The sequence below is a fragment of the Gallinula chloropus genome (assembly GCF_964237585.1).
Source record: "Gallinula chloropus genome assembly, chromosome: 17".
Lineage (NCBI taxonomy): Eukaryota > Metazoa > Chordata > Aves > Gruiformes > Rallidae > Gallinula > Gallinula chloropus.
The window spans coordinates 11,832,737-11,852,417 of record NC_140102.1 but is presented as its reverse complement, the minus strand read 5'-3'; the positions used below and the strand labels follow the sequence as shown (position 1 = coordinate 11,852,417).

Below are 19,681 nucleotides of genomic sequence, written 5' to 3'. Positions count from 1 at the left end.
TGGATCTACTGCCTCTTGCAGCAGCAGAAAGCACTCCCACCCCTGCCCCACCCTCCTTCCCCAGCCTGGTAAGGTTCCTAAATCACAGTAATGTTCAGAGAGACAGAACTGCCAAGGGGGTGGCAGAAAGATGCTTTAGCGCCCATCTACAATGCCTCTAACAGAAGAGCTTGAGGAAGCAGTTCTGGCAGTAGGGCTTGTCATTCTGTTCCTTGAAGGTTCCTTTGTTGAGCTGCTTGAGGCAGAAGGCACAGACAAAGTGTTCGGGGTGGAATTTCTTGCCCATGGCAGTGATGCAGCGTCCTGTGATAGGCTTCTGGCAACCGGAGCAGAGCGAGCCGCGGCGCTCGTGGTAATGCACCTCGCAGTAGGGCTGCCCGTCATGCTCGAAGAAGCTGCCGTTGATGAACGGTGTGAAACATTCCTGCAGGGCAGAGCAGAAGGGCACAGACTGTGTAACTCAAGCTGGGGGTGCAGGCAGTGCCACGCTGTAGCGTGAGCAGGATGCCTTGCAGCATCGTCCTCTCATCCAGAGCCAAACTCTGCCCGTCAACCAGAGTTTCCAAGGAAAGGCTGAGAGATGACAGACACGGTGACAAACAAGGGAATTAACCACGCTCCCTCCCTCAGCTGGTTTTGCTTCTACAATGAAAATACTACAGACCAGCTACCAGATGTGTCCAGCCAGGAGAGAGGAGAACACTCCTTCCCCTGAGACACTGCAGCAGCTTTCCCTTCTTTATGCTGAATCTCATTCCACCTTCCCTGCAACAGAATGCAGAAGTGGGGACCAACACAGACCTTCATGCAGCACAATTCTGATGAACATGGGACTGGTTCCAGCTAAGAAAAATGAAGCACAACTAATCTTTATAATAAGTGATCTCTCCAGAATGGCTGGCATTTTCACAGGTACACATCATCCATCCTGAAACATCCCCACCAGGTATATACACACTGCTGCTAGGAGAAGCTCTTTGTTCTACAGTGCTAATGATTTTAAATAGATGAGGATACAGCAACCACATGCTTATCAGCATCCAGAGCTCCTCACCCCCCTCAGTGTCAGGCAGCTGAGGATGCCACACACCAAAATCTGCATCCACCATCCCCACAAGGCTTGGGGGACTCTCCTCCTTGTACCAGAGGGAAACAGACTGCAGGGGAGAGTAGAGAATCCTGCCAGATTTGCCAAAGATCATGTGCAAAGCCCAGAGGAGAAGCCAGATTTCCAGGACACTGTTGTTGCTCAGTGCTGACACCATCCTCTTCCCCAGGGTCAGCAGAAAGAATCACACTCAACTGGACCCCAACACATACACAGGAGTCCAGCAAACAGCACACAGAGCCATGAATGGCTAAACACACTCAGTAGAGGGCAGGGGAAATGCAGTTTGCCTGCAGTGATCCAAAACTCTTCTAATGCTGACAATTACTTCAATAAACAGTCTCCTCTCTTAGCCAGCAGGAAAAATCTGTTGTGCTTTAGCAAACATGGGAAGAGAATCCCATCTCACATCCTGGAAGACATCAGTGCTGGCCCCACAGGTGGTGAAGCAGCAGGGGGAAAGGAAAGCACTGATTGATAGACGTCACAATCTCTGCAGAAAAGGACAGGGCCCTCTCCAGCCCCACAGAGTCAGGACTGTGTCTCCACTCTCTGCACACCACTCTGGGAGCCACAGATAGTCTGGGCAGGCAGTGCCAACAGCATGGTGACAGTCTGCTCTGAGCATCATACAGGAAATCAGCAGCTTGTGGTTCTGCTGCTTGTTCTGGTCTCTGCCTGCCCTTCCCACTCCAGCAAACACTGGCTGATTTTGCTCATCTCTTGGGGCCTCTAAGAGTTAATATCTGGAGGGCTCTCTGAAAGAGTGCCAAGCATTTAATCTGCCGTATTCCTGTTTATTATGCCTGTTGTATGGAGTCTGCCACTATTTCCCTGACTTGCATGTTTGTCTGAACAAGGTCAGTCTCATTAGTTTACATTGTCAGATGGAGCATGGGAAGAAGATCCTCAAAATCTGATTGCTGAGGCAAATGCTTAGAGACCAGCTTAGCTTATAATTATTTAAAGGTCACAGAAAATGTCTCTGTTTATCTGTGAGCTGCTGCAGAAGCCCATAATTGCAGCTGGGAACAGAAAGAGCAAAGCAGCAAGAAAGTTTAATGTAAACAGGCAGAGAGGCAAGAAGGTGTTTGGTTGCTGACATGTTTTATCTTGTGGGGCTGGCTGCCCTCCACTACCCTACAGACGCCTCTTCCCAATAAGGGACCAGATGCCTGCAGGGTACAGATGAGAGGGGTCGCCCAGCAGCAGCGAAGGACCTTGGGTTTCTTACCCGGCAGACAAAGCATTCAGGGTGCCACAGGGTGTTCAAGGCAGAGATGTAGTTTTCCAGGATAGCCCGGGCACAGCCTCCACACTTGGGAGCAAACATGTCAAAGTAGTCCTTGCGGCAATAGGCTTTGCCATCCTTCTCATGAAATCCTGCCAAAGGAGAAGAGAGGCAAAGAGCATCAGCTCCTGATCTTCACCAGTGGCCAGCCAAGCTCTGAGGGGTACCAGGTGTGGGTAGGATCATCCTTCCCCATGCTAACACACACAGCAGGTCACTCTTCTTTATTCTGCTGCCCTTCCTGCCCCATGTGTGCACTCTCATACCCCTCCTTCTCCAGGGAGAAGAGATTACTGCTAGCATCCTTCCACCATCAACAGCTACAGCCCTTGGAACATCCCTCTTCAGCAGTTCCTATCTCTCTCAGGCTGTGCCCTAGCAGCTCCACCTTACAAACTTGGCTGCAGTTCAGGGCAGAGACTGCCTAAACCTGCCATACCTTCAGGTCCAAAGAAAGCTCCACACTGGGCACAGAAAAAGTGTTCAGGGTGCCATGTCCTGTCCAAAGCCGTCACCACTTTCTGTTGGGAAGACAAAATGCAAGTCATGTAAATGCTGGCTTCAGCCTGGAGGGAAGGGGGGCTAGGGAGAAGAAGGCATTAATGTTGGTACTGACAAGAGCCTGCATTAAAACAGGCTGTCCTTCAGAGAGCTGAGTCAGTTCTCCCCGACCTCTGGCTGATTCAGGCTTTCCCACTGCACACAGCTTTTTACCCTAAAAGGATCTTGCGTGCCAGTGCCTCCCTTACAGAGGGCCCCGCCAGCTCAGCGCTAGCACTGGCGCCGTTACTGCGAGCCACCAGCAGACACCACTGAGGAATCACTGCAGGGCTCAGAAGGAACTTCAGTGAAGGTAAGAGGGATTAACTCCTCTCACTAGTGCAAGGATTTGACTGGGCCAAGTTGTGTCCCTTTCGGAGCCAGGACCAAGGTAAAACAGAAGTCCCCAAAACACAATCTTCCACCCAGGACAGAATCACAGAATCTTAGGGGCTGGAAGGGACCTCAAGAGATCATCGGCTCCAACCCCCCTGCCAAAGCAGGCTCCCTATCTCACATTACAGAGGTGAAGTGGTGTTTTTAACATCCAGGCCTGCAGCACCTCACCAGCTCCCTTCATCCCCACCCCAGGGAACTCACATCAAGGATGGGCCCGTTGCAGTAGTAGCAGCGCGGGGAGAAGAGGTTGTGGTAGTCCTTCTCGCAGTAGGGCTGACCGTCCCGCTCAAAGAAGTTCCGTGACCCGATCTCCTCCTGGCAGTGGGTGCAGACGAAGTGCTCAGGGTGCCAGGTCTTCCCCATGGCTGTAACTACCTGTGGGAAAAACAAATTATGAAGGACAACTCTGTATCTCCCTCTCCCCTAGACCACATGACAAGACACCAGCTGGAGGTCAGCAAGAATGACAAGTTCTACTACTCAAGTGAGCCCTGGACTGGGGTAGCATGAAAACTGAATTACCTATCATCTCAGGAGAGGGCAGTCCCTCAAGGGCAGGGTAGAGGTCACTGGAGGAGCTTACAGCGTACCTAGCCAGTGGATAAATAGAGTACTTCAGTTTCTCTAGCATCTCCAGCCTCTTCAGCCTCACGAAACAGCCCTCCCATTACTCCCAGCTGCAGCCCCAAGATTCAGCAATGAGACAGCACCTTCAACTCACCTGTCCAGCAATAGGCTTCTTGCAGGCTCCGCAGACACCTTTGGCAACTGTGGCTACACCCAGTTTGTTCAGGTCAGACTGGAGACTTCCCAGCATGGTGTCCAGCTGACTGCCAGGCTTGGAGGCTGTGGATGGAGGGGAGCTGCTCCCAGCTTTCCCCTGTGCCATGAACTGCAAGGAAGAGAAAACAAAGACTGTAAGGCGAGTGCTGCTGTGCTTAGGACATAAATGCAGGCTGTTGCTGCCAATGGCTCCTCTGTAGAGATGGACAGGACATCGCTAGGAGACAGCTACACTCTCTGCAGAAGCCAGCAAAAGCTGAGATCAAGTACACACACGTATTCTGCCCATGCAGAGACCCTCAGATGGGTAACAACAGAGCTGGGAAAAGAGGGTTTGATTTTCCTAAGCTGTGCATACAGTCACGAGCAGATCCCAAGCAGTCAGTACAGTGCTCTCTGAGCCCCTGCCAAAAATCTCCCTTTACCTCATCGGTTCCTGGCAAGGTGACAAAGCAGAGATGCCATCCAGAGGGCCCCTTCCCCTTGACCTCTCCCTATTTGTATGCTGTTGCTCTCTGAGTTGTCACTCCTCTCTGATAGAGATCCCTCTCCACTTCCTCACCTCACCTCCCCTTCGGCTAGAATACCTTCTCCCTTCCCCTCCCACCCTTTGCACCACCTTCTGCAGATCTTTTTGCCAAGTCTCCTTTGCCCCCATCAGGTGGTTCTCATCCCACACCTGAGCTAGGCAAGTGGAAGCAGAAAGGAAATAACTCCCTTCAAGTTGCCTGCTGTTTACCTACAGAGAGGGCAGTGCATCCACAGCAGAGCCCAGGCAGACAGGACCATGAGGGAAGGACTGCCACATCTATTGTCAGGCCGCTGGAAATGCTATGGGGTGGGGGTAAGGGGATTAAGATACATATCTCAGAGGGAATTTCTGAGACACACACATGGCTTGGAATGCTTCCCAGAAAGGAGGGAGAAACTGCCCTGCAATACCCACTGTCAGGTTTGGAGGGACCCAAAGTCCTCCCTCCCTGAGGTGTTGCCTGGAGCACATTTCTCTTACTAAGAGGACAGATAAAAACAAACTTAAAATCCCCATCTGTGAACAGCCACCAGGCTGCTGCCAGCACAGCCAGGGCAGCAGGGACACCCTGAAGCGCTTCACAGCCGTGGCAGACCCTGTCCTTCCAGCCACAGGAGGAGCTCTACTCCCTCTCCTGCAGCTGCTTGCACTTGGCAGTGCACTAGTTTACTCAATGACAAACCCTGGTTTCTACTTGTCTGTATAAAAATTCTCATCATTTTAGCCTTTTTACACACACATCTCCAGGCACCCCTTGTCAGCCTTGCCTTGCATGACTCCCAACGGAGCCTCACAGACAGTTCTTCCTGTCCTCTCTCCTCCCAGCCATCCTGGAACTTGCAACCTCTCCTAGTGCAACCACTGAGCAGCCCCATCACACCCCAATGTCCTGAGCCTAAAACAAACCCTCCACCACAGAGCAGTTACTTGCTACCAACCAGTTACACAGCACACCACTGCAAGGAGACTTCTCACACAGGGAGACAACGGGCCTTTGTACACAAAGCCAGGCCAGGTCCCGGGACTAAGCCAGGGCTCCCTGTACAGGAGGAAAAGGGCTGCAGCATCTTGAGTCACACCCCCTCTCACTAATCCTGGGCTTGTGGCCACCAGGCAGGGCAGGCACACACACCACACAGATTATAAATATCATCTGGGGAGAAGGGAGATGCGGTGAATCCCCCAGGTAACAGCAGAGCACTTCCCCCTCACCGGTAAGGGACACATGCTCCTGCAAGCCACAGCTGACCTGGTGCTAGCACAGCCTCCCACCCACACTCCAATCTCTGCCTGGCCTGGTGATCCAACCTTCTCACAGCTCAAAGGTGAGTCGCCACCTGAAAGGGGCTGGTTTCCACCTCCTGCACACCACGCCTGCTCTTAACAGGGGACACTCAGCACAGCATCCACATGAATTCATCATGCAAAGGCCCTTCACACCCCTGCCCCTCACCCACGAGATCTGCCTTCACCGTCACTCAAGTTCAGACAGGAGCTCTGTGAGCAGCAAACCACGCGCCACAGGGTATCATCTACACTAACAGCACTGGGAGCTCTAGGAACAGATCCCAGCAGCATCTGTGGCACACACACTGAGCAGAAGAGCACACCATGCTGAGGAAACAGAAAGGAGGTCCTGCCTTCTCAGGGGCTGGGGAGCCCAGGGGCGCAGGACCAGCCAGCAGATGGGCACTGCAGACGAGGGGAGGAGCAGCGGTCACCTGAAAACATGATAGTTCAAGATGCAGAGGTGTTTCTTTCCTCACTGCTGAGAGCTGCCCATACACGTAACATCACACACCACTGCACTGCTCATACACACTAAGACATCCCACCACCCTGAAGCTGCAGCCCTTCCCTGACAGGAGATGCAGAACACAGCTCTTGATCATACCATCGCCTCCCCAAAATCCACTTGCACTGTGGATGCTTGTCTAAATGAGCAAACAAAGGAAAGACTGCAGCAGAGGGAAAGGAGTTCCCCTCATCCCAGAGGGAAACAGAGTCCCTGCTGCACAAACTCATCATCAGGGCAGACAGGAACCGCACACACCCCTGGAGGTTACTGCACAGACATGTCCTTTGCAGTGCTAGACAGGCACAGCCAGGGTCAGACACTGCCAGGGAGTTCTCTCTCCTACCTAGCAGTTCAGTATCAGACTCTACCTGAATGTTCTATCTACCGAGCTATCAACTTGGGAGTAGATAGACTGGAAAATACCGCTAAAAACAACAAACCAGGAGAGAGAAGCCTGCCTGCATCTGTGGGAAGAAAGCATCTTCAGTCTGACAGCCAACAGAAACTACTGTCTTGGTGCTGAGGGTCCAGGTCTGGGGAGAACAGGAATGCCTAGGATCTTCAGAAGGAGGGGTCCCCACAACAGAAAGCTCATGATAATCATCATCAGAAGTTTCCCACTGCAAGAGAGGCTGGGGAGCCAAGCTGAAGGAAGAGGAGGAGACTGGGCTAGGAGCTGGGGTACATGGCATGTAGGAAGGCTGAGGTGGGAGTGGAAGGAGAGGTGCCGGACCAGAGACAGGAGAGGGAGCAGCATTAGCAGAGACTGTCTTTGCAGCATCAGAGACTGGAACAGAGACTGTCCTCCTTGGAGGGAGCGGGGATTCTGGAGGGAAAACCACCTAGAAAGACACGAACAAGAACAGTGAATAAATTCAAAGATGAACCAACAAGCACTTCTTGCAACAGGAAGGCTGGTTGTTACCTCTGTGTTTATCTAAGGGGATAAAGCAGCAAGAAAGAGAAGAACTATAAAACGTGTTTCCCTGGGTAGCTCAAGGAGGAACACCACCTCACCCAGAACTTTCTGCACAGGTACAGTATTGGGGAACACAGAGCACACCTCTATGGCAGGCAGGGTTTTAAAAACAATCCCCACGGGGACATCGGGTATGTGGTAGTAGCAGAACGCCCAACAGATACCATCACCAGCACCCTCAGATCCCACTCCGTGTCTTAAACATCAAGAGCTAGGGCCTGAGGGCTGGTTCCCTTTTGGGGGGTGCTAGTTCTTAGTTTCATATAGCTTAGGACACTCAGAAACTTAATCTGCACATCCACGTGATGCTGTCTGGACAGAGGGACATGCTGGAACTTCCCAGCACATGTCCCTGCTTTCTACCTTCTCTACTTGCTGTCCACCATTCTGCTCCTCCCCCTGGGGCCTGGCAGTGATGATGACCCCCTCTGTCAGCCAGTCATCCTGGCTTTTCCATGCTTCCTGCTCCTGCTTAGCGATGCCCAGTCTGTCCTGCAGCTCTTCAATCAAGCGATCTTGGGACTCAGTCTTGTGAAATATGGCAGGACCTAGTTTACGCCTTGGAGAGAGGTCACGGGACATTGGATGCACATTTGAAGTCTCTTTTGTCCTCTTGATTAAATATTTAATCTAAATGACAAAGGTAATAGTATCAGCAGGGAAAAGCAATGGCAGAGCAAGCCCCAAGATGCAACAGCACAAACTCAAGCCATTAGTGACAACTGTGAGCAGGGAGAGCGATGGTATTTATTCCACAATGCCAAAATTCCTCTTGGCACAGCCAGAACAGTGACTCAGTGGGAGGAAAAACCCCGCAAGGATCATGACAGCAGCCAAAAATAACTATCTAGAAAAGGAAGGGAAAGATTAACCAGCAGGAAGCCAAGATAGGAGATACAGCATGACACTGAGCACTTCAGAAACCTCAGCATCACAAGGACACCAACCATTTGCCCTTTACAGGCAGAAGACTCTTGGTCAGAGATGTCTGGTACTTCCAGCACTGGAAGGAACACTACCAGCTCTGGTAATGAGACCTAAAAAGGTGAGCAGAGCAGAAGAGCTGCCATCCCAAGCCGGGAACATCCTCCAGTGGTGTGAAACAGCCCTTTAGTTTTTCAGACATCTCTGTGGACTGAGTCTTACACCAGTTAAGGAATAAAAGTCCAGTCCACAGGAAAGTCCCTACAGGCTGCCATGTGCCTGTGCTGCTGACCAACAAGCAGAAAGGAGTGCAAGAGAAAGTGGAGGATTTCAAACCTGTGGCATGCAGCTGTCAGTAACATTGCTCCAAGCTGCATGCTGTTAGTGTGGGTGAGCACTCACACCACACACAAGATGTTAGTGCACTGTTAGGACAGTCCTAGCTAGGACTTTCCTACTCCTACATTCACTCAGTGCCTGCCTGGCCTGATGCAGAAATCCTCTCAGTGGGTGGTTTGGAGACGCATGGCCGATCCCATTCAGCTTTCCAAATGTTTTCAGGAGATTCCAAAGCAACTGCAGAGCTTCTGAACTGCTTGTTTTCCTCATCTCCTCCTCTGGCTTTGTTCACATCAGCAGTACCTGCTTTCCTAGGAGTTCTCTCTCTGCTCTGCCTCTTCTTGACCAGATCAGGACAGACATCTACTTTGGTTTCATGCGGTACTTCAGCTTTTAGCTCCTGTCCTTGCTCCCCTACAAAGCCCAACTGGTTTGTAGTGTCTGGGAAGACATCCCACCGATCCAAGGCCACAACAGAAGGCTCATACACAGGATTCAAAACACTGTCATTCTTTGCATGTACCTCTGGCACACATGCAGACAGCTCCAGAGCCCACAGCTCATCTGCAGCTGTTTCCACACTTCTGCCCTGGGAAGGAAGGGCTGAACTGTCCCTGAATGGTCCTGGCTGATCGAGCTCTTTAGGCATCTGCCCCTTCCCTTGACCATTTAAAGCACTTGACATTTTGGGATCAGTTCTTGATTCCTTCTTCTCAGTCTCTTTTGCCACATCATAATCTAGGCCTTGTGCCTCCACATCAGCAGATCTAGACAGAAGCTCCACACTGGAAGCTGGCACAGCCTGGGAGGTGTTTCTAGAAGAGCCAGGCTTTCTGCTCCCCTGAACCAAGCATGCAGAGGTCATCTGCTGCCCACGACTAGCGTAACCAGAAGAGACCCGTGGCGGGGGCACAGGGACCATCTGTGAGAAATGGGAACCATGTGGAGGAGCAGCAGGATGCCCTGTTGTAGGCAGAACAACAGTGTTACTGCCTTCCTCAGTGCAGGGGACTGCAGAGTGGGCAGATGTGGACACCATCAGGTCCCCACTGTGACTTGCAGCAGGGTGTCTGCAATGGGGTAGCACTATTGAACTGTGAGGAGTGTTGCTGGCGTCTGCATTTGCTGAACTGGGAACCAGTTCTAGTGAGGGTTCGGAAATCAGAGACACAGTGGAACTAGTCTGCAAAAAGGAGACAGAAGGAATAAGGAGAGAAAAAGATAAAGACAGAGGTAAGGAGAAGAAACAAAGCAGAGAATGAAGCATTACAGCAATCACAGCCTCTGACTTCCAAGAGTAAGGAAGGAGAAAGGGATATCAGAGAGCAGAACTGGTATGACTTTGTGCTGATCTTCACATGAGAGTATGGGAGATGAAGTTCTACAGCCATGGAGATCCTTTTCCTACGCCCTCTAAGTGAGAGCTGCGTGTTCACCTGCAGCTCTGCCGAGGGCGCGCAGCCGCCGCTGGGAAGCCAGCTACAAGCCCAGGAATGTCTGGACTGTGAGCCAAGGGCACGTTAACAACTCACTCATCCTTGGATGTTTAACTGTGACACTTCAAAGCTGAAAAAAAAAAGCAATCAACGAATAGGACAAAGTGTGACATTTCCTTCTTGATACACTAATAAAATGCTCCAGTCAGCTGAGCTCATGGCAATGAAAACAAAGCTTCAGGGCATTCACAGCAAGAACAGATGACATGGGCTCTGTTCTATTCACATCACTAATCTCACCTAGGACGTGACACATACTGAATCTATATGAGTCTGTCAATCACTCCATGCCCTTGTAAACATTGCTTAGGTGGCTAAATGAGCCTCTTCCCCTTAGGCTAAAGACTCCATATCTATATTGTAATAAAATCAGTATTAATTTTGATGCAAATTACACTCTAACAAGAGTAACTGATACAGAGGTTTTGTTTCTCCTTGACTTACAGGGTCTTTTGTAAATAAAAGATCATGAGTCCTCCTTTCCCCATTATCATTGGCTCCTGGCTAAAAACTAGGAGACAAACTGGCATTACTCCCTTTTCTTAAAGGGGAAGATCAGAACAGTGGCTTGGACAAGTTCACACAGCAGCTCAACCTAAGACTAATACTGAGCCCTCTCAGTTTCAAAAACATATCCAGAAAGGCTTTCCAAATCCAAGAGCTATCAAGACCTGTTCTGATTCTTAGTCATGTTTTCCAAAGCCTCAAGAAGTTAGATGCTTATGCTCTAAGGTAGTGGGGCTCCTAACTTCCTAAGCCTATATATGGTATCTCAGTCTCTACTCACCTTTCTGAGATGCTGATGGTGAATAAAGGATATAATTAACCAGAACATGCACAGCATTTGACATTAGAGGGAAGAGACATATACCTTCAGCTGCCACCATCCGAGGTATCAGGCCCCACTCTAGTTTAAAACCATTGCCCCTCATCCCATTGCTACATGCCCTTCACCACAGATTGCTCCTCTCTTCAAGCAGCGAGCACATCAAGACCCACAGTCACAGCAGAGACAAAGAGGACATGCACATTCAGTAGGTACAGTGAGGGAGTTTCCTAATATTGCCCCCCCAACCCTGTTTTGCCTAACCTGGATGCACCTGTAAAAGTAACTGGAGTTTATGCCATGGTTCATGGTTAAGTTTCTAGACTTCCTAAAATTAAGCCAATCTAACATTTTGCTCAAAAGCAACTATTTTGAGCACATTAAAAACATACTAGCTCCAAAATAAAAGCAATGGTTAAACACACACCAGTAACAGAACAGTTAAGTACAAGCATCCAGCTATGCAGTAAGCAGGCATCTCATTACACAGAAACTGCAGAGTGCCATGAATAATCTCAGTGCCCACTGACTGATGAGCTAGATAACCAAAATCAAGTGGATTCTGTAAGCAAAAAGAATGAGCAACTCATTAAAGCGAGCAGAAGATGATAAAAGGTTAATGTATCAGTCTGCCACAGCACCTTTTACTCTTGGGGATGAGGAAAATTAAATGCCAGTCCTCTGCTCCTTCCAGCTCCCTAGAATCATAGAATGGCCTGGGTTGGAACGCACCCCAAGGATCACAGAGCTCCAACCCCCTTGCCACAGGCAGGGCCACCAACCTCCAGGCCTGGAGCTACACAAGGAGGCCTCCACCTGGACATAGACCCATTGACCACCACCCATCTACTGCAACCTCCAGTTGTACCAACTCCAACTAATTACACCTCACCCTTAGTTTTTCTGTCCTATTTCTTGCAACCACACACAGGTCAAACAATACTCAAACAGTAGCCTTTCATCTTTGCAAGGACTCTGCTTCCCTCCTTTGCATCCTGCCACTGGTACAGACCAGAAACATGTTTTAAAGACAAGCTAACACCATTAGTTGGCACAAATACAGGAGATAAACACAATCAAAAAGGACTGAAGGGAAAATGAAGCAATGTGGAGGACAGGAAAAAGGAAAGTAACTTAAAAACAGTCAATGACAACATGAACAAAGGGAAAACGATCACAGAAACCACATTCTTTGTGCTTCAGATGAGCTCAGTGCCTTGTAAAAACATTAATGCTGCATTTATAAAGCCCAATGCTTACAACCCTGCTGCACTTCAGTTTGCCCTCAGAGCTCAAGAGACTAAGAGACCAGAGACTAAGCCAGCAAGGGGGTGGCACTACCAAAACCAGCTGCTCTGTCATGCAGGTTTTGCTGGAGCTGCACAAATACTCTAAGGCAAAGTAACTGAACACCCACACTTCAAAACATTTCCTCTGTGTATCTTGCAAGGAAAGCCTGTGCTGGGCAAGGTCATTCTAGTTGCCTAGAGCTCATCTAGGAGCAAAGCCACACCCTGTGCTTGCTTTCTGAGCCCTGATAAGAGCAGCAGTAGCGCTCAGGCTCCCACTGCACGTGGAAGGAGCAAGGCTGGGTGTGCCAGCAGCACAGCTGGGAACTCAGTCCAGCATCATCCCAGCACAGCTTCCCAACCAGACTGCACAGACACTCATGGGTATCCTGCACTCTACCCTGGGACCTAATATGGAGGAGAAAAAAAAGGGAACACCAAGGTGTCAATATTTGCAATTGACTAAATCCACACTGTGGTAAGTCCAGAGAAAACAGTGAGTAACTCCTCCATTCTCACAACATGAAGCAAACGTGCCAAAACCAGCAGCCTGAATTCCCTTCCAGCAGCACAAGGTGAGTGCAGCCCCACAGAGTGTGTGCTGACTGCTGGGTTCTGAGGTCACACACCTGGTCACACTCCAGGTATGGTAATGATGAAACCCACTGCATGCACATGAGAGAACTGCAAGCAGCAAAGCTGTCACTGAATGGCCAGTCTACATCTCCTCACACCACATTCTGCCCCATCTGAAGTCATGGGAGGAGGAGGAGTTCAAGAAAAGACCAAGCATCAGCTGAATCTTCCTTATGAGGGAAAACCAGAGAGTTAGGCACTTCCTTGGAATTAGAAAGCAGACCTCCATGTGTACATAAGGCAGGCAAACCCAACAACGACAACAAAGAGAATATGTATTTGCTTTCTCCACCTCTCTCAGAACAAGTTCAGGGGAGTAATTCAGGAAGGCTCTGAGCAAAGCAGCTGAAAGCTGAAGGAAGAGAAAACATTTTCCATTTTACTATGATTACCCTGGTTAAGTTTCATGAAAATAACCTCCACATCTGGTCTAGAATGATAACATACCTATATGGGTAGAGAACAAGTTATCCAAGTACATCTGCCAAGTACTCCACATATCAAGATGACTAGGGGCAAGTCGCTCCTGCGCTTATCCTATTATGGCATTGTTATGTGCTACTTGAGACTAAGTAGCAGTTCTCTTCCAATATAATCATTTGATTTCCAAACAAGTTTCTGAATAGTATTTGCCATCTTATGCCCCCACAAGAAGCTCTTAATCCCAGTTTGGGGTGGCTGAGATACTGTTTTAAGATGGAAACCTTTCAAGTCTCCAGTGGTCTGATTCCAAGGCTTGAGTGCTGACACCACATGCCTGGAAGATCCTCCTTGGGAAAGGCACTGCAGCGTAAAAATGTACTCTGAAGAGGAGTGTCATCCCACAGAAAAGCCTGGTGTCTGTCAGCAAGCTGACTGGTGTCCCATGCTCCCTTACTTCTCGTTAAGTTGTAGCACAGGAGAATAATTCACCCTGTACTGAGCAGTAACTAAGCTAATTACCTTTGGCAAACAGACAAAACTGCAGAACTGAAGGAAAAACAGACCCCAGAGCTGCCTTACCCTGCTAGTAATGAGGATTTATAGCAGGCAAGAACATCTACAGCAGCCCTCAGAAAGCACAAATACCACCATGGGAAGTTTCTCAGAGCAAGAGGATATTCTGGAGACCAAACAAGGTCAGTAGATACGGCAAATGGGCAAGAGTCTGGGGATGGGGAGGGACAAGATGGAGTATTAAGTTGTCTTGATAGAGTACCTTAAAGTCAGAGAGAGATGCCATCAGCTCATCCAGTTCCCGTGTCGCTGAAGAAGCAGATATACGAGTTTGCTGCTGACTGGCAGTGACCCGCTGGGGGCTGCTCACCTCACCCTGGCTCACAGTGATTGCAGGGCTGGCAAGAAAAAGGAAAGAAAATTTAAGAAAAAGAAGGGTGTGGTTAAGCCTAAGAGAGACACCCCAGACTGAAAGTCCCACTGCTTCCACAAGCAAGCACTGCCTGACAAGTTATCAGCACTGCCCAGCCTGGCCAGCCCACCCCCAGGCCCAGCTTCCACAACACACACAGACAAAGTCTCTGCTCAGTCTGTACACACACACCCCACACACACAGACACACACACACACTCCATCCACTAACAAACAAATGACAAACAGCAGATACTGGAGATCAACTGTAACACAGAGTTTGATCAACCTCTCATAACACGACATGTATTTTCTCATCCATGAACAGATAAAAGGGCACCGGCATCTCTAAGCTTCAGCTTGATTTCCAACCCTTTAGAGAACGCCCGTATCCTGCCTCTCACTCTCCTGCAATATCAGCACCTATGCAACAGCCACTATTCCCACAGGGGCCTGTCCCATCCCACCCCAGCCAACCATCACCAAAGCAGCACTCACACTGGGCTTGGCACGGAGCTCTCCAGCTCATCCAGCAAGCTCTCCACACTGGGACGCACATCTTCGATCCCACGTGCACCGTTCCGCTTTGGCTTTTCTTTGGGAAGGGGCGCAGCCTTCCCTCCCGCAGAGCCGCCGCTCTCCGGGATGACATAGTGAGGTCCTGTCACGCTGGGCACTGATGGGCTTCTGCTGGCTTCATCTTAAAGGAGGGGGCAAAAAAGAGTCATTCTGACCCCTGAAAGTCCACACATACATGCTAATCACAGACAACAGCAACATATTACTCAGAAAACTCATGGGACATTCAGAACTTAACAATGCCTTGGAAAGAAAAAGGAGGGTGCTATTTTGAGAATCAAACTATCCACTGATAGCAAAAGTCTTGCTATTCCTTACCTGCTGGGAAGCCACTGGTGGGGTTATGTTGAACAGCATTCAGTTCCAGAAGAAGTCTGTCCAGTTCGGAGAGGTTGCTGCCCAGAGAGGAGCTGGTCATCGTGGGAGATGGTTCTGCAGACTTCTGCTTGTTTGGGAAACTGAAGACAAAAGGGAAGCGTGAAACTTCTACATCAAATTACTGCAGAAGGATGGAGGGAAAGCCACAGTGGGGTCACAGAGTTTACACACGTGCTTTATTCTTTCCAAGCTGGTGTTTTCAGCACTAGCAGAAAGAAGACCTGTGCTTTGTGAAATGACTACAGCACTCCTTAGCCACATGGTGGATTGACAGTGACAAAGAAACAGCACTGATGGACACAGCCTCAAGGTTTAGAGCTGTGCAAGACACAGTGCTATAGCAAAGAGTTAACTGTCTGCAGACCCAAGACACAGGGCAGCAGAACCATTAGCTTGCACACAGGGAAATTACTTTTTTCTGCTGACATCACACCAAGCAAGGAAACTCTCCCCCCTGGAGCAAGGGAGCAGCAGCACTGACTGGAAAAAGAGGCAAATTACAAACCTCAAGCTAAGGACAAAACCTCAAAAGCAGCAGTTACGTGGTGCCCTCTTGCAGCACTCAAGGTCTCTTTTCAAGCCCTCAAACCTTTGATTTGGGGAACTCTGATCAATTTCTAAGACATTAATTTGAAACTGTTTTCTACTGTGTTAAATCCAAGAGCTTTTAAAGAAGTTTACCTGTGCAGAAACGTGTATAGAACACTGGCTGCAATTACTCCTTATCCTATATAGGTGATCTTGTTTACCACACACAGCTGCAAACTGTTTCAAAGCAAAACTCAGCACCAATGCAGTGATTTTTTAATAGTAATTACACTGTACTAACAGTCTTTCTATCGTCAATAGCAGGGAAATTATTTTCTCCTAGTTTAAGAAATGGAGAAATAACTGCTCTAGAGTTCTTATTTTCTAAGAAGAGACTTTCCAAATCCAAAATGGGAACTCCTGTCTCACACACACCACCATATTAACATCAGAAAGTTAATATGTAACAAGCTTTAGGACTCTGACACCTGTAACACCAGTGACAAATGGGAAATTCCTTACGGGCAGTTATTATCTTTCTCTTCAGATTAAAAAATTAAAAAAAGAATTCCACACACAGAAGGTGAGGAGAGCATGCTTCTTCCCAGCCCAAACACACAAGCTGCACATTCACACCAGGACCAAGCCAGACCCTTGTACAGGAGGACTCATGGCTGTAAAACCTCCATTTTGTACCGACTGTGTGCAGCCATCTGAAAAAAATTGTAACTGCTGCCTCCACGGGGCCTCCTCTGGCTAGTCCTGCCTCTCCCCAGAATTGGTTCTGGTTGAAAACAACTTCTAGCTCAGCAGAAAGAACCAGGCATGGTTAGTACACAACACCAGAGAAACACCAGTCTCTGTGCTGTAAGAAACGTCTGTCCTACGTACAGGCCACTCCTCCAACCTCGCAGCTGCCTTTGCCAATATAAACCAGGTATCTGCCACCTACTGAGGGGAAAGTTTTAAACCTTGAGTTGCTTGAAAATCCAAGTGGATGCACATCCTGCTAGGCCACAGGCAAACGAGTTCCTGGGACAACTGACCAAAGGCCACTGACCTCTGAAAGAGGTTTTGGGCTGCTTAACAGGGGGATGAATTTGTCACTTGTCTCCAGACTGTATCCTTTGCAGCACAACCCCGGTCCTGCTCTATCTGATGGATCCTTAACCTCTTCTGCAGCTGAGCAAACCAAAGGGCCAGGTCAATGTCTGAAGTGAGTATGAAAGCTACAGCAGCCTCTTACAAAAGAAGTAATCAAAACCAACACAAGGCAACATAACATACACAGGGAGCAGCATTTGTTTCCACTTATAGAAAGTGGCCACAGCAGGCTCAAGGTGTGAGTCAGGCTTATCTCTTAACAGGGACAAGATACCTGTAGACGTGTTCCTCTTCACTAGCACGGGGCGAAGGAGAGCTGAGCCCGTCTCTAGGAGCTGAGGCACTGGAGCTTTTGGCACTAGAGCTGTATATAGGAGACTGGGACTGAGGCTGTGGAGATGAGATTTGCATTGGAAACAGAGAATACAAAGGAATAGACACACTACTGCAACCCCACAAGTGGATAGGGCAGAACAGAGCCTCTCTCAGAGGGGCTACACCAGGAGCAACTTCCCACTTGTTTCAGATTTCCCTATGAGTTGCAGATCTGTGCTGGAAACCCCCAGTCTGCTTTCCATAGGTACAGGGCAGACAGATGACTAACATTAATCTCATCGCTCCACTGTTTTGTTGGAACAATGATGGTTGTTTTTGCCATTTGCTCCAACCAGATAGTTCTACTAAAACCCCACATTCCCCACCCCCTGCCCCAATTTCCCCACTCTATTCATAGCAAAACTCATCCTCCTCTTGCTTTTCCCTCCCCTCGCCTAAGTCCTTGAGAGACACTGCACCAACAAAACAAGTGTGCACCCTCTCCATCCACAGACATAAACTTACTTGCTGGTGGACGTATCTGGATGAGTTGGGTTGCCACTGGTCTAAGGGGTCAATCACAGTGCCATTCAGGGCCTCACTGGAAGGTGGCGGGGGCACTGGAGGGGGCACAGCAATCTCCTGGTACGTGTGGTTTCCAGTTGGATAAGAGTAAGGTGTTTCTTCCGTCAGAAACACCGGCCTTTTGGAGATATGTGAGGTGGTCGATTCCAGGTCTGCCAACAAGGCATCTGCAGGAAAGAGGAAGGAGGGAAAAATAAAACAAACCCACCAAAATGGTAAAATCCTGGACTAGAATTCATTGAGGATATCTGTATCAGGTTGTCTTTGAGGAGACTTTTCATCTAGGGTGATCTACAAAACACCCTGAAAAAACACTACTGCAGCCCAGGACTCAAGGGGTTAATCAACCCTCTAGTACAAACACCAAGAGGTGACGAAGCAGCCAGAAAAACTCTGTCAGTCTCAGATTTTTGTCCTAACTAGGAAACCACCCAACAACAGGGACCTGTATCCTCAGCGCACCCTGCAGAAGAGCAACCTGGGAGAAACCTGCCCAGGGATCGACAGGATACTGACACAGACTAATTACAGGCCCCACATCATCACAGAGTCATTTACTGTGGCCTCAGGCACCGCTTTCTGCAGGAAACAAGGTCTTGGGAGGAGTTTGCTCAAGAGTCTAAGGCAGTGAAAGAAGCATTAAACTTCCAGTGCTGTCCATCGGTGTGGCAGGAGTATGTGTTTCAGTTTTCCTAACACAAACCCCTCTCAGTCCATCACACAAACAGTTAACTACTTTCCAGAGGCTGCCAGGTAAACGCCATTTCTTCTCCTGGAAACAATTCTCAACTTGCTGGGTGGAGACTGCTCACAAATTCCTGAAGAGAAGAAAAACTTCCACCAGCTAGAAACACTGTCACTCATGCCAGGCAGAGGAGCCCACGTCACACAGTTAGCACCTCTTAGGAACCTTAAAGCAGGAAAAACGCTCTCCCTCAGAGACAGGGCATGAAAAGGCATTCCCCACACTGGGATTTCTCCCTGCAAGGGATCCTCTGCCCATTCCCAACCCTGCACTCCTCTGAGGTGACTCACGGGCAAATCCCAACTTGTTGGGCCTTCAGGCCTGTGAACCCACCCTGCAGAGCCCACTGCAGTCCCTGGCGCGGGGGCCTGCAGGCCCGCGCTGTACTCGCTTTCTAAAGAAAGCCTCTCTGGCTGGGTGCCCAGCTGCTGCTGGGGCAGCAGGCTCCAATGCACACCTCTTCAAGGCTATTAGAGAGGAGCTGGCTCACCAGGGACATCAGTGCTCTCCATTATAAGAGCATCAGGATATACCTGGCAGGTCCCTTTGGGTATGTGGAATTCAGCCAGACAACAGTAAGGCAACTTTGGCAGGTCTCAGAGAGGCGGCTCACCCAAACCCCCCGGATCTCCCTCCCCTCCACGCAGATCCAACCACCTTCAGGCAGCCTCAGCAGGATTTGTCTTTCTCCTCCTGTGCACAGGAGGACCTTCATACTCAGGTTTGGGGTATGGAGGGCTCAGCCCAAGCACAGCCACCCTGCAGCATCCTCCAGCCGGGCTCATACGGAGCTGAAGTTATCAGAATGGCACCAGAATAGCAATCAGGGAACTGCCTGCCCTAATGGCTGCCTGCCGGCTCCAAGAGGGCAGGCACCTGCCAGCTTCAAGCCACTTCCTGAGCACAGCAGACCACACCAGCCAATGCACTTAGCAATCCTTCAAGAAAAGACATTAAAGGGTCAAATGGAGGACAGTATTATTGCATTACAAGACAAGGAAGGTGCTGCTTTTATATTCACTCTCTTCCATAAACCAAAGCATCACACACACACAAAAAAAAGCTGTGCTGCCCTCAGAGAGCAGAATACAGCCATTAGCAAATTAAATACTGTGTTAAATTAATGCTGCACACCTTTCATTTAGCCAAAAGAGATGCT

The 19,681-nt window shown here is 49.4% G+C and overlaps 1 protein-coding gene across 1 annotated transcript; it reads right to left on the bottom strand.

Annotated features, from left to right (window-relative positions):
* Positions 1–71: 71 nt before the first annotated feature.
* PXN (paxillin) lies at positions 72–19,034 on the bottom strand (the record flags this gene model as incomplete). The annotated part of the gene is made up of 11 exons (XM_084272063.1): positions 72–424; positions 2,343–2,491; positions 2,839–2,920; positions 3,540–3,713; positions 4,060–4,230; positions 14,139–14,274; positions 14,787–14,988; positions 15,186–15,325; positions 17,152–17,267; positions 17,718–17,944; positions 19,013–19,034. 11 exons carry the CDS (start codon positions 19,032–19,034, stop codon positions 158–160), a joined length of 1,686 nt encoding a protein of 561 aa, XP_084128189.1. The 3' UTR covers positions 72–157.
* Between the last annotated feature and the right edge of the window lie 647 nt (positions 19,035–19,681).